At 37.5% G+C, this 14,500-nt stretch overlaps 1 protein-coding gene across 2 annotated transcripts in view; it reads left to right on the top strand.

The window, feature by feature from the left end:
• LOC148162539 (uncharacterized) overlaps nt 1-14,500 on the top strand; it is a 60,179-nt gene that overhangs the window by 35,646 nt on the left and 10,033 nt on the right. Inside the window, exons 2-4 of one of the 2 annotated variants that reach the window (XR_015766781.1) lie at nt 908-1,094; nt 4,147-4,337; nt 6,707-6,841. Coding sequence is in view for 1 of the 2 variants with exons in the window: in XM_088018510.1 (XP_087874636.1) it covers nt 908-1,094 (187 nt within the window). In the remaining variant the exon portion in view is untranslated. The remainder of the gene's footprint in view (nt 1-907; nt 1,095-4,146; nt 4,338-6,706; nt 6,842-14,500) is intronic. The other variant, XM_088018510.1, reaches the window with a different exon arrangement.

Genomic DNA, 14,500 nt, shown 5'->3' with positions numbered 1-14,500 from the left:
AAACAAAACAAAGCAAAACAAAAGTCACTATTGGTGACTCAGGTTTATCCAAACAGTAAAAAGGAAACAAAGTTCCCATACAAATATTACAAATAAATTAATATTTGCATTATTATTTATTTAGAATCTGTTTCTCACAGAGCTTACAATAAACAAACAAATATATTACGGGGCACCTAGCTGGCTCAGTCAATGGAGTGTGCAACTCCTGACCTCAGGGTCATGAGTTCAAGCCCCACCTTGGGTATAGAGCTTATTTAAAATAAATACATACATACATACCCACATACATACACTCTGTTTCTCGCATAAGTTCCATGAGGGAGGAGACCTTATATGTTTGTTCTTTGCTCTGACTCTAGCACCTAGCACACTATCTGGAACAAAGTAGGTACTCAATAAATATTTCAGAATGAATGAATAGATAAAGAAATGAATAAATACATGAATGATGACTGAACCCTTAATCCCATGAGCCATATAATAAATGCATGACTTGGATTGTGAGAGGAAACTGTAGATGGGCGGTGAAGACTTACCACCACAATTAGAAAAACAGAGCAGGACGCACATCAGGACCTTACCTTCATTAGTTTGTCCAGTCCATGTCATCATCCTCTTTACATAAGAAGATGAACAAACATCATGAGAGGAAGCTAAGATCTCAATGGGAATAATAGCCTGTGAGTAAATGAGGACAGATGGATGTTTCCAAAATGGTTGCAGTATGCAATAGCCTTTGTAAATTGGTTAATGAGAGAACTGGGAAGCAAGCTGCAGTTACAGAGTTCTGACAGCAGAAAAAATACATTGATTGAGAAAAGGCAAAAACATGTTTTTCATAGTTTTTGAAGTTGTGTGAGATAGTTCTTTAAATGTTTATAACACATTTATTTTCTTCTCATAGGTGCCATGTGACAAAGTTTGGTTTAGATATTACATATTGTTTCTGGTGCATTATTGCCAGACTTTGTCATGGGAACCATCTGACAAGAAGAACAAAGTGCAAGTGCATGGGCAACTTCCAAATCAGAGCCTCTGCCCAGGGTTGGTCCAGGTACCTTGAAACTTTGGAAAGTCCTAAATACAAACACGTAAGTTCACAGTATGGACTGATTTGTGGTCGTAATGAGGTTGATGCTGATGTTGATGGATGGACTTTTTCCAGAAACTGATCAAGACGTTAATAGTAGGGCTAGGCATTAAGTGACCTGAAAATAGGGCAGTACATTTATTTTGCATATCTTTGAGGAAACACAAGAACAGAACAATCAGCCTGTATCGAGGAGCTATCTTTCTCCCCTTGTGGCAGAAACTGTTATGAGCTGGGCACGCAGCTGGACTTCTTAGCCTCTCTTGAAGTTGGGACTAATTTTTGGCCAACAGAAAGTGATGGAAATAATGGGTGCCATTTCCAGGTCTGGGCCATAAAAAGCCTCCTGTGCAGTGATGGCGGGTTCTTCTCCCACCCACTGGCTGAATGGAAAGAATTCTTAGAACCTAAGAAGAAACAGCCATAAGCTAGAAGAAGCTTATATCCCTGAATTACTGCATAAGAGACTGACCACCGCATTCCACACACTTCTACCCCTACCGTTTCATACTGAACTGTGATAAGAACCACATATTTTAATTGGGTCAAGCCATTGAGATTTTGAAGTCCTTTGTAATAGTCTATATTGGTTAATATAACCCTATTTCCCAACTTTTCTCCTGGTTGCAAGTAGTGAGAGAGACTAGGGTAAATTTCTGGAGTGTCAGAGGAATGAGATAAAAGAAGGTATCAGAGGCCACGCTCAACATCAGAGAATATTGCATTTAAGGGGATTCCGGAGTTAATTTTATAGCCTTAGAAATCCCTACAGAGCTGAAGCCATGCATGGTAGCCTCTACTTACCTAACCAGTCTCCTCTGGACACTTTCATACTCTTGGGAGAACAGTAAATAACTATCTCCAAACCAGTTCATATGAACCCCAAACACAGACTATTCAATTTAAAGTGCTTAGGGTCTAGTCAGATAATACCACATTTAGACCTGTCTTGCTTCTGCTTTTGTGTGTTGCTGAACATAGTGATTAAGGAGAAGAAAAATAAGTTGGTAAGTAACTTTGTGTTTGGAGGTATATTTTTAAAATGATTATACAAGGTTTGGTTGAGCACAGTACTAATGGACAATTATTGGGGAGCCAAACGCTGTGGCAAAAATGAGGTCTCTCGGTGCTTGCCTGAAGATGTTATTGGGAAACTTTTGTTTACTTAGCAGATTCTGAAGGCTAAATCCTTTTTCAAGTAGCATCTGGGTGTTAAGGACAATAAATAAAGATGTGCTGATTGAAAACATTTAGAAAACAACTTGTTATTGCCTTTAAAATACCAAGGTATTAATTCAGCTTAAAAGAGAATATTCCACATTCATTTGGCCTGCTCAGCAGAAACACCAAGCTTAAAAGCTGGATCCTGTAGGTCATCTCTGTAAAGATACTCCACCAAATGAAATTTAGCAGGGGCCTGGGACAAGGGCTCTCGAAAATGCTAGATAGCTTCTGGCTGGTAGTTGAGGACCTGATCTTATTAATGGAAAGGGGGCAACTGATCTCCCTATTTTGGGGGCACCTAGAGAAAGGGATGAACTGGGAAATAGCCAAGTCCCACTGGGAGGAAGAGGTAAGAGATTTAGAAGAAAGTCTCATTGTTTAGAAGAGTCCCTGTGGGGCTGAGATGGAAGAAGCAGGCTTGGGACCGTACTTTTCAGGAAATAAATTCAATTGCCCCATTTTCAAGGGATGCAAGCTAAGCTTCGATGATCCTCACACTTTCCTCATCTCTTCCACAAACTTCATCTTTTGTTCCCTTTCCTAAGGCACTCCGTCCCTTTTTTCCTCCCATCCCAAATCCCAAGTCTCCACAAACAATTAGATAGCTAGGAGCAGACCTGGTACTTCCTGAAGCTCATCACTAGAGCTATATCAAAATCACATAGGAATCCAGAGAGGAACAGGTGGGCTTAAGGAAGTGTTGCTAAGGTATAGTTAGGGAACTGAGTATCCCACTCCAAGGACCCATTCATCAACACAGAGGATTGTGCCACCTCCCTGTACATCCCCTAGTTAGAGCCCTTAAGACTTGACATGAGTGGGGCACCTGAGTGGCTTAGTCAGTTAAGCATCCGACTCATTTCAGCTCAGGTTGTGATCTTAGGGTTGTGGGATTGAGCCCCACATCAGGCTCTGTGCTGGGTGTGGAGTCTGCTTAAGATTCTCTCTCTCTTCTTGTCCCTCTGTCTTCTCCCCGCTCCCTCTCTTAAAAAAAAAAAAAAAAAAGACTTGGCATGAGTTCTTTTTTTTTTTTTTTTAATTAACAGAGAGAGAGAGACAGCGAGAGAGGGAACACAAGTAGGAGGAGGGTCAGAGGGAGAAGCAGGCTTTCTGCCGAGCAGGGAGCCCAATGTAGGGCTCAATCCCAGGACCCTGAGATCATGACCTGAGCTGAAGGCAGTCACTTAACCAACTGAGCCACCCAGGTGCCCCTTGGAATGAGTTCTTAAGGGATGATGTATATGACCATGTAGAGCTATGTTATATGAGTGCTTCCCAATCTCTGTTCTCAATGATCAGATTCATTTTTTCCCCTAAGAGCCATATGCTTTGAAAGGTTTTTATCTACTGAATAAATCACACTTATAAAGAAATCATATTAAGTATTTACTAGGTACCAGGTATTGTATTAATGAGTGCTTTACACCCATTATCTAAAATCCTCAAGGAGTCTGAAAAATATAAATTATTACTCCCATTTTACAGATAAGTAAACTGAGGTTCAGAGATCTTAAGGACATAGCCCAAGTCTTATTGCGAGAAATTAAATTCTGGCCTCACCTCTACACCCACATTCTTTCCAGTATAGTCTGTCTACCCTATAGACAACACATGCAAGCAACCAGAACTTCTTAGTATAAAGATACATTCTTCACCGTGAGTTAGTATGGCATAATTTCCCCAGCTCCCCTCGCCCCCGCCCCAAAAGGAAAGAAGCTTTCCATTATTTAGTTAACCTGTTCAAGCTTTACTGAAGAAACATACAATGTCTTTCGGGCTTTTTTGAAGTACTGGACATGGTTCAAGTAATTCTATTACTATCCTTGTAGAACTGTTGAGATCCTACAGAGCTCAGACTGGAAACTGGAACTGGCAGTTCAAACAAATGGAAGTTGGACAGAAGGAGTTCAGAACACAGATCCAGGCACAGGCCTCCTTCTCTGGAATTCTCTTTCTCTAGGATTCTCCCACTCCTTCGATTCTATCAAGTATTCAGTGATGTACCACAGGCTGATGTGAGGTAGGAAATCCTTCAGATCCCACAAAATTTGGTGGGTATTGGAGTCATTGAAGGCTACCAGCCTAGGAAAATGAGTGGTAAAAGAAGGGAAGGAAAAAGAATGAGCTAGGAGGGAGAGGGACAAGGAGAAAGGCAGAAGAAGAAGGAAGGAAACCAAGAAAAGAGGTGGGTATATATAAAGAGGAAAAAAAGAAAAGAAAAGTTGAAAAGGATAGATGATCCTTTACACTGTTTGGTCTTGTAAACTGCTGGTGTGATCTTTGTCACCAAGTGGAGTAACCCCCAATGGAGGCTCTCAGCATGTGTTGCTAGTTTTGCTGGGAGAGCTACTGTTGAAGAACTCTTTCCTCAGAGAGACCTTTGCCACCTCCCTTACCCAACTGGTAAATCTGAAGCCAGAATCTTAAGAAATTACAGAATAAATGGAGAAAAAGGATATTGTTAATTTCAGTTGTAAAAGGAAAATTGTTACTCCAGTACCCTAAGGTTAAGTTCTGTCCTGTGATGCAGAAAATTCACAACAGTTTAATCTTTGTGCTGGCCGAAAAACAAAATAACAACAAACACAAAAGACAAACAAGCAATAATAACCAAGTTACCCCTCTGGGTATCCAGAAATGCACAGCAACCCTGAGCAGAGTGTAACTGACTTGAGTATTTAATTGCCATAAAGTAAAAGTGTTGATTTTAAAATTAAAAATAACTCATTTTCCTTAGAAACCCAAATTCTTAGTTTTAATCATGAAATCCTTTAATATAGTTGCTTATATTCTCAGTGGATCAGTTATTTAGTTTATAGTAGCTAAAACACAAGAGGTAAACATCATACAAAGAGAACAGATGCATACTTTTCCCTTACTCTGAACAGTACTCAAGAAACATCTAAAGATCTGTCTATTCTGCATCCAAAGAAAAATGCTCTTCCTTAATTTTTTATTCTAGAGTCTAAAGTGGTTTTTGGGGGTTGGGGAGGAGTGGCAGGTGGAGGAGGAGTTATTTTAAAGTGCCATGAAAGATTCTTCTGGGAGGAAAAAAAAAGATTCTTCTGTATCCGAATTCCCAATGTTTAGATTCTCTTTAATAAGTGTTAGCAAAAAGATCTATTTGTCAATGGTTAAATTCTGGCTAACGAACAATTTCAGAGTAACTTCCTCTGGACCCAGAGAAAACACAGTCTCTGTTAGACTTCATATTCCAGAAATTTCTGCTGTGATTGACCACCCTCAGAGATAAACTTCAACTCCTGTGTCTACTCCATAAAGAGGATAAAGCCTCAGTCTTAATCCTCTTATCCTTTATACAGGATAAAGGCTGTCTCCAAGGTGCCAGGCAACAACTCAGAACCCCTTTATCTGAACCTTCAAAGTAGGGATAATCATTTTAAAACAGTGTAAGTGGTCAAGGCCCCATTTTTAAAAACCCACTTTTTAGTAAGGTGTCATCACTTTACCCTAGTGATCAATATCAGGCTTAACAATAGTGGGACAACCAGACATTACGTACAACCTAATAGTGATGTAGAAGGAAGTACACAGCATTACCTATGACGAATTCTTACCAAAATGTTTAACCTGATTCTTATCAAGCCTTCAGATTCAACTTTGAGCTTACAAAAAAAAAAAAAACAAAAAAAACAGAGAACAGAAGAACAAGTTTAACAACACCATGAGAAAACAATCAGACAAATTCAGAAGGTGAGACAGTCTGGAGAATAATTAGTCCAGAGTTGTTAAGAAGTCAATGTCTTGAAAATAAAATGTATGTGGGTGTGTTGCAAGGAGCCAGCTCTAGAATTCAGAACTGTAAGAAACATAATAACCACATGAAATATGTGGATCCTGTTTGAATTAATCATCTTTAAAAGACATTTGGGGGAGGGAGAAATAAGGAGTCGTTCTTAAAGGGCATAAAGTTTGTTTATGATAATGAAAAAGTTCTGGAAATAGTTGTGGTGGTTGCACAACATTGTGAATGTACTTAATGCCACTGAATTATGCACTTAAAAATGGTAAATTTTACATTATGTACATTTTCCCACACAATTTTTAAAAAAAGACATTTTGGGGACAAGCAGGGAATATTTGGATATGGGTGAGTATTCACTGCTATTGAAAAATGACCTGAATCTTAGTAAGTGTGGTAATAGAATTGAATTTACCTAACAAAGTTGTGTTTATTATTTAAAGATGAATGTTGAAGTATTTAGGAGTGAAATATATATATTTCTGTAGCTTACTTTAAATTACTTCAGAACAAAAAACCAAAAGGAAAACGAAGAATATATGACACAATTTTAACAACTGTTTGATCTAGGTTATAGATAATGGATGTTCATTATACTATTCTGATTCCTTTTCTGTATGTACTAGAATTTTGCAAAAGAGAAGGAAATCATGAACAAATCACTTCTCTATACAACAAAAAAAATCCTCTGATTGCAGTTCTGAATTAGAAATGTGAGTTACCCAGAGGTGATGCTCTCTGGAAGCCCACACTTTCTAGAGGTAAGCAGATGGGGGGGGTCAGGATGAGTGTTGGTGGTCATAATCATGTAATTTTAACAGAGAAGCCACAAATAAGAAAGCGGCCAAAAAGAAAGTTTGAAGGGGTGAAGAGAAAGTTTCAACCCCAACCAGAGTGCAAGAAGTCTGCATAGAGAATCATTGCTCTCAGCCATAACTGCTCCCCAGCTACTCCCCATATCCTCCCTTGGGTGTTTGGGCTGCTTAATCGCACTGAAAGGCAGACTGGTGCATTTCGGGGAGCTACAGAAAGGGAAAGGACTGTTTTCATCAAAGGTACCCTGTAGATCATTTCCCTTTTACAAATCGATGCACCAGAAAACATGTCACTAGGTTGTGTCTCTTCCAGATCATTATGAAGTCCATCGCCATCCTTATTCTTCTTTGTGAATAGAACTTTAGTGTTCCTTAACTAGAAGTGCACTGAGAAGAGACAGGAAGAAGGCTTGGGAAAAAAAACAAAACAAAACAAAAAAACACGCAAAGCACTAATAAAGCTCTGGGAATGTAAATGGATGGCTTCCTCTGCACGGAATGTCTGATAACATCTGCAAAACACTTCATTTATACCTACAATTGTAACCTTGCTATAAAACACAAATTGCTTTAATAATTCTGCAGTTTCCTTCCGGGTTAAAATTTTAATCGGAAATCTTGACATGAGCAGCTTCCTCTAATGGGTCTTTGGTTTGCAAGATCGGTAAGGCATTGTTATTCACCAAGGCATTCTGCTCAGGTTTGCTTCGACCCTGTCTTCTCCACTACCGGCATCTCTCTATATCTGTTAGAAGTCTTCCCACTAAAGATCATCTCGAAGAGGAACATCCATCTACCTTTTCTCATCCTCTCCTTCCTATTCTGCAAAAGGAGACAGTACTCTCTGATTGTAGGCGTAGGGCCACATTTATACAGTGAGTAGAGTCACTAGATCTCTCCTTCCCTATCCCCTCCCCTCCCCGCCTTTCTCCTCCTCTCCCCATCCTCTTCCCTTCCCTCTCTTTTCTTCTGTTTCCTTCTTTTAGGGGGCTTCAGTGTTAGGAGGGCATTTCCCTTTCATGCACTGAAGTTCAGCCATCTGCTTCTTTTGGATTCTCCCAGATGCTTTGATTGCTCTCTTATCATCACACCCAGCATAGGGAGATAAAATTACAAGATTCAAATTTGGGCTTAGGGCAAGGAAGAAATGCACCTTGAATCTTCTATCTTGGCTCTGAGATCTAGGCCTGTTTACTAGAGAGCTCTGCATTAGCGTTTTGGGCACAATCTGATTAATGAAATGTTATATTACAATTGATTCTATACCCTGAGGGATAAGGGTGGTACCTGGGCTAAACCTGGGTTTAGATGTCCATAGATCCCTTGGCTTAATATTGTTCTCTCTCTCTCTGCGTATATATACATACACACACACACACACACACACACACACACAATACAGCTTTATTGAGCTTTACATCACATACCATGCAATTCACCCATTTAAAGTATACAGCTCAATATTTCTTTTAGTATATTCAGAGTTGTGCAAACAAAACCACAGCCAATTTTAGAATATTTTATCACCCCAAAAAAGAATCCTTGTACCCATTAGCCATCAGCCCCATTTCCTCCTGACTTCTTCCATCAAACCTCAGCAATTAGACAATCACTACTCTATTTTCTGCCTCTATAGATTTGCTTTTCTGGACCTTTCATATAAATGGAATCAGTCTTTTGTGACTGGCTTCTTTTAAGTAGTGTAATGTTTTTCAAGAACTACAACAATCCCTGTTGTAGTTCTTTACTCCTTTTTATTGCTAAATAATATCCATTGTATGGATATACCATATTTTATTCAACCATTCATTAGCTGATAGACATTTGGGTTGTTTCTAATTATTATTTTAAAATTTGTTTGTTTGTTCATTCATTCATTCATTCATTCATTCAAGTAATCTCTTACACTCAACGTGGGGCTCCAACTCATGATCCCAAGATTAAGAGTTGCATGCTCTTCATCCCGAGCTAGTCAGGCGCCCCGGTGTTGTTTCTATTTTTGACTACCATGAATAATGCCACTATGACCATTCATGTACCATTTTATGGAGACCTATATTTTCATTCCTTTTTGTTGTGTATCTAGGAGTAAAATTGCTGGTTTATACGGTAACTCTATGTTTAATCTTTTGAGGAACTTGCAGACAGGTTTCCAAAGTGGTATACCATTTTACATTCCCACTAGCAATGTATGAAGATTCCAACTTCTCCACATCTTGCCAACCTTTGTTATCATCTGTCTTTGATTATAGCCCTTCTAAGGGGTTTCATGTAGTATCTCATTTTGGTTTTGACATGCATTTCCCTTATGGCTTAATGATGCTGAGTGTCTTCTCATGGGTTTATTGGCCTTTTGTACATCTTCCTCAAAGGAATGTCTATAAAAATTCTTTGTCTAATGGAAAAGTGTTTCCCATAAAAACTAAAAATTAGAAAATGGAGACTAAAGGAATTATAGGTACTTAATATACACAATATTTTTTCTACCAACATTATTTTAAAAATGGAATCCATTATTTTAAGATGATTTACAGACAGTACAAAAGAATGGACTAGCTAATCTAGATAATTGTGCTTGCTTCAGCTGCACATACACTAGATAATCTAGATAATTATCATCTTACGATGATATGTATTATATATTTGGGGGAGAGAAATGGGCTAGGTACTCTTCCCAAACACTGTAATTATGGGCAAGAGAAGCACATCATTGGGCACTTTTGGATCATTTGATATATTTGCCATGTAGTACAATATTAAAGTAAAAATGAGAATGAAATTAATATGCTAATAAAATCCAAGTAGAATTGGTTAGATGCTGTGGTTCCAGGTAGACTATAAACCTGAAGAATGTACTTCTGGGATATAGCAGTATAATGGTGTTAGAAACACAAAGTGGCATCAGTAATAAATATATTGAGTCTACAGAAAAAATTCTCCCCACCTTGTTTCTATGAATACATTTTCTATGTTAATGCAAGAAATAAAAAAATAAAACAAGTTTTGTGCATCCCCCAAAAATTCTTTGTCCATTTTTAAATTGGGTTAAAATTTTAAGTTAACTTGTAAGTATTATTTATATATTCTAGAGGTAAATTTCTTATCAGATATAGGATTTGCAAATATTTTCTCCCATTCTATAAGTTGTCTTTTCACTTTCTTAGTGATATCCTTTAAAACATGCAAGTTTAAATTTTGATAAATTTTAATAGCTTTATCTCATATTAGGTCAGTGGTTCATCTTGAGTTAATTTTTGTTAACTCATTGTTTTTCATGTGGATATCCAGTTGACCTAAGCATCATTTGTTGAAAAGACAATTCTTGTCCCACTGAATTGCCTTGGCACCCTTGTCAAAAATCAATTGACCGTAAATGTGAGGGTTTATTTCTGAACTCTTTATTCCCCTCCACTGATCTATATGTATATCCTTATGCAGTACTACACTATGTTAATTACTGTCCTCCAATTTTGTTCTTTTTTCAAGTTTTTTTCTTTTTTCTTTTTTCCGGCTATCTTGGTTTGCATTTCCATATGAATTTTAGGATCAGCTTGTCAATTTCTGGGGAAAAAAATACAGCTAAGATATTGATAGGAGGTGGGTTGAATCTGTAAATCAATTTTGGTGGTATTGCTGTGTTAACAATATTAGGTCTTCTGATCCACAAATGGGGGCTGTCTTACCATTTCCTTAGGTCTTCTTTAATTTCTTTCAACAACACTTTCTAGTTTTCATTGTAAAAGTTTTACACTCCTTTTATTAAATTTATTTCTAAGTATTTTATTCTCTTTGACGCTATTGTAAATGAAATCGTTTTCTTGATTTTGGGGGGAGATTGCTCATAGCTAGTGAATAGAAATAAAATTGACTTTTATATATTGATCATATACCCTGCAACCTTGCTGAGCTTTTTTATTAGTCATAATAGTTTTTCAGTGGATTCTTTGGGATTTTTTATATACAAGATCATGTTATCTACAAGTAGATACTTTTCCTTCTTCCTTTCCCATCTGGATGCCTTTCATTTCAATTTCTTGCTTAAATAACCTGGGTAGAACCTCTAGTACGATGTTAAATAAAAGTGGCAAGAGCAGTTTTCTCTTGTTCTTAATCTTAAGGGGAAAACATTTAGTCTTTCACTGTTACGTATGTTAGCTATGGGTTTCTTATAGATACCCTTTATCAGGCTAAGAAAGTTCCCTTGTGTTCTGATTTTGTTGATTTTTTATCGTTAATGGATGCTGATTTTGTCAGATGCTTTTTTCCTGCATTTATTGAAATGATCATGTGGTTTTTGTTTTTTATTCTATTGATATGGTATATTACATTAATCGACTTTAGCATGTAAAACCAACTTTACATTTCTGGGATAATTCCCATCTAATCATTGTGCAAAGTCTTTTCTCTTCAATTTTTAAAAAATTGTAGTAAAATACACATAACATAAAATTTACTATCTTAAACATTTTTTGGTACACACTTCAGTGGTATTAAATATATTCATAATGTTGTACAACCACCACAACCATCCAGCTCCATAACTCTGCTCATCTTGCAAAACCGAAACTCTCTATCCATTAAGCAATACCTCCTTATTTTTTCTTTTCCCCATCCCCCAGGCAACCACCATTCTACCTTCTGTCTCTATGATTTTGACTACTTTAGGAACCTCATATAAGTGAAATCAGTATTTGCCTTTTTGTGACTGGTTTATTTCATTTAGCATAATATCCTCAAGGTTTATCCATGTTGTAGCATATTGCAGAATTTCCTTTCTTTTTAAGGCGAAATATTCAGTTGTATGTGTATACCACATTTGGCTTATCCATTCATCCATTGATGAACACTAGAGTTGCTTTCATGTTTAGCTACTGTGAATGATGCCACTGTGAACATGGGTATGCAAATATCTCTTTGAGGCTCTGCTTTCAGTTCTTTTGGGTCTATATCCAGAAAAGCAATTGCTGGATCATATGGTAGTTCTATTGTTAATTTTTTTAGGAACTGCCATACTGTTTTCCATAGGATCTGCGCCATTTTATACACCTACTAACAGTGCAGAAAGGTTCCAGTTTCTCTACATCCTCACCAACACTAGTTTTCTGTTTTTTTCTGAGAATAGCCATCCTAATGGGTATGACACGGTATCCCATTATAGTTTTGATTTGCATTTCCGTAATGACTAGAGATGTTGAACATCTTTTCATGTGCTTATTGGTCATCCATTTATCTTCTTTGGAGAAATATCTATTCAAGTCTTTCGCCCATCTCTGAATTGGTTTTGGTTTTGTTTTTTTGTTTTGTTTTGTTTTGTTATCGAGTTTCAGGAATTCTCTATATATTCTGGATATTAATCCCTTATCAGATACATGTTTGCAAATATTTTCTCCCGTTCTGTATGTTGTCTTGTTACTCTGTTGAATATGCCATCTCACTGTCTTCTGCCTTCCATTGTTTCAGGAAAGAAGTCAGCTATTATTCTTATTTGGGTTCTGTATGTGATGAGTTGTTTTTTCTCTGCTGATTTCAAGATTTTCTCTTTCTTTCTCTTTCAGCATTTTTACTCTGCTGTATCTGGATGTGGATCTCTGTGTTTATTCTACTTAGGGTTAGTTGAGTTTCTTGGATATATAGATTACTGTTTTTCATCAGATTTCAGAATTTTCAGCCATTATTTCTTCAAATATTTTTTCTGCTCTGCTTTCTCTCTCTTCTCTGCCTGGTAGTCCCATTATGCATATGTTGATATGCTTAATGGTATCCCACGTTTCTCTGAAATTCTGTTTCTATTTCTTTATTTTTCTTTCTCTTTATTCTTGTATGCATGTATGTATCTATCTTCAAATTTGCTAATTCTTTCTTCTGCCAGTTCAAATGTACTACTGAGCCCCTCTAGTGAATTTTTCTTTTCTATTCTTGTACTTTTCAAATTTAGAAAATCCATTAGGTTCTTTTTTAAAAAAATAATTTATATTTCTTTATTGATTATCTTATGAGACATTGTCATAATACCTTCTTTTGCTTTCTTAAGCATGGTTTTCTTTAGTTCTTTGAACACACTTATAAGAGCTGCTATGAAGTCTTTGCTAAGTTGGATATCTGGGCCATCTCACAGGGAGTTTCTATTGATTGTTTTTTATCTCCTGTGTATGTGTCACATCACACTTTCCTGTTTCATTGCATGTCTCATATTTTTGTTGTTGTTGAAAACTGGACATTTTATTTTATTTATTTTAAGTAAGCACTAGGCCCAAAGTTGGGCTCATGACCATGAGATCAAGAGTTTCATGCTCTACTGACTGAGCCAGCCAAGTGCCCTGAAAAATGAACATTGTATTTTATTTTATTTTTAAAGATTTACTTATTTATTTTAGAGAGAGGAAGAACACGAGTGTGCATGAGCAGGGGGAGGGGTAGAAGAAGAGGGAGAGAGAGAAAGAATCTTCCAGCAGACTCTCCGCTGAGCACCGAGCCCAATGCAGGGCTTGATCCCACGACTCTGAAACCACAAACTGAGCCAAAACCAAGAACTGGCTGCTCAACTGACTGAGCCACCCAGGCACTCCCCAAAATGGACATTTTAGATAATATATTGTAACAACTCTGGATACCGATCCCTTCAACTTTGTTTATTTTTGAGCTTATGAGCTTATCATTATAGTTTGCTTTTTTATTTCTTTAGTGACTGAGCTAGATTATTTTAGTGAAGTCTATTTCCCTGCAATGCAGAAACTCTGCTGTTGCTCCTTAGAAAATACATACTTGGACATATATATGCATTGTCATCCTGGGATGACAAGAGATTTTAACACAACTCTCTGACTGTCTTTATCCCTGATCTCTCTGTTGTCTGTCTCTGTTGGTATGATCCCTAGCTGTTAGGCTCCATTAGTTGCTGGCTAATCACTCTATTGTTTTCAATAAGCCCTGAGGCGTAAATTGCTCCACAGTCTGATCCAACTAAATTGAAGTCCCTCTGCAGAGGTAGTTTTTGAGGCCAGTCTTTGAGACTTGTTCTGACCCCAGGAGAACTGTTCTTAGCTATCTTTTTCCCTGTTTCTCTAGCTAGCTGGCCTATGGTCTAGCTTTTGTTGCTCTCAGAGCTACTGGCTCCCCCTTCATTGCTTCTTACTGAATCTCCATTGTTTTCCAGAACTTGTTTCAGCTTGAGGTTCCCCACACTCGGCTCCAAACAAAGTCAGTTCACTTGTGGAGTGCTTTAGAGCCCAGTGCTTATTACCTACATCTTCCCCTGAGAAAAATCTCAGAGACTCTGTTCTTGAACCGGGGGCAGGAACAGTGACCTGCTTCTCTTGGAGTGATACCCCTGTTTATAAGCAAGGTAGGGGCAGTAGCCTCTGGTCTTCTTGCCTCTCATCTCCTTTTGTAGAACAACAACTTTAACATTATTTTTTTAAAGATTTTATTTTTAAGTAATCTTTACACTCAATGTGGGGTCTGAATTCATGACCCTGAGATCAAGAGTCACATGCCCTACTGACTAAACCAGCTAGGCACCCCTAGGACAACAACTTTAAATGGTTGTTTTAATAAAGATTAATTTTTGCCAGTTATGGTTGTTTTGTTCAGGAGTGGGTCTGTGGA

Source organism: Eumetopias jubatus, unplaced genomic scaffold (genome assembly GCF_037043125.1).
Source record: "Eumetopias jubatus isolate StellerSeaLion01/CBP00866 unplaced genomic scaffold, mEumJub1_p1.0 scaffold_14, whole genome shotgun sequence".
In the NCBI taxonomy this organism is placed as follows: domain Eukaryota; kingdom Metazoa; phylum Chordata; class Mammalia; order Carnivora; family Otariidae; genus Eumetopias; species Eumetopias jubatus.
Note: the sequence above shows the minus strand (reverse complement) of the source record. Positions and strands in the feature narration are given on the sequence as shown.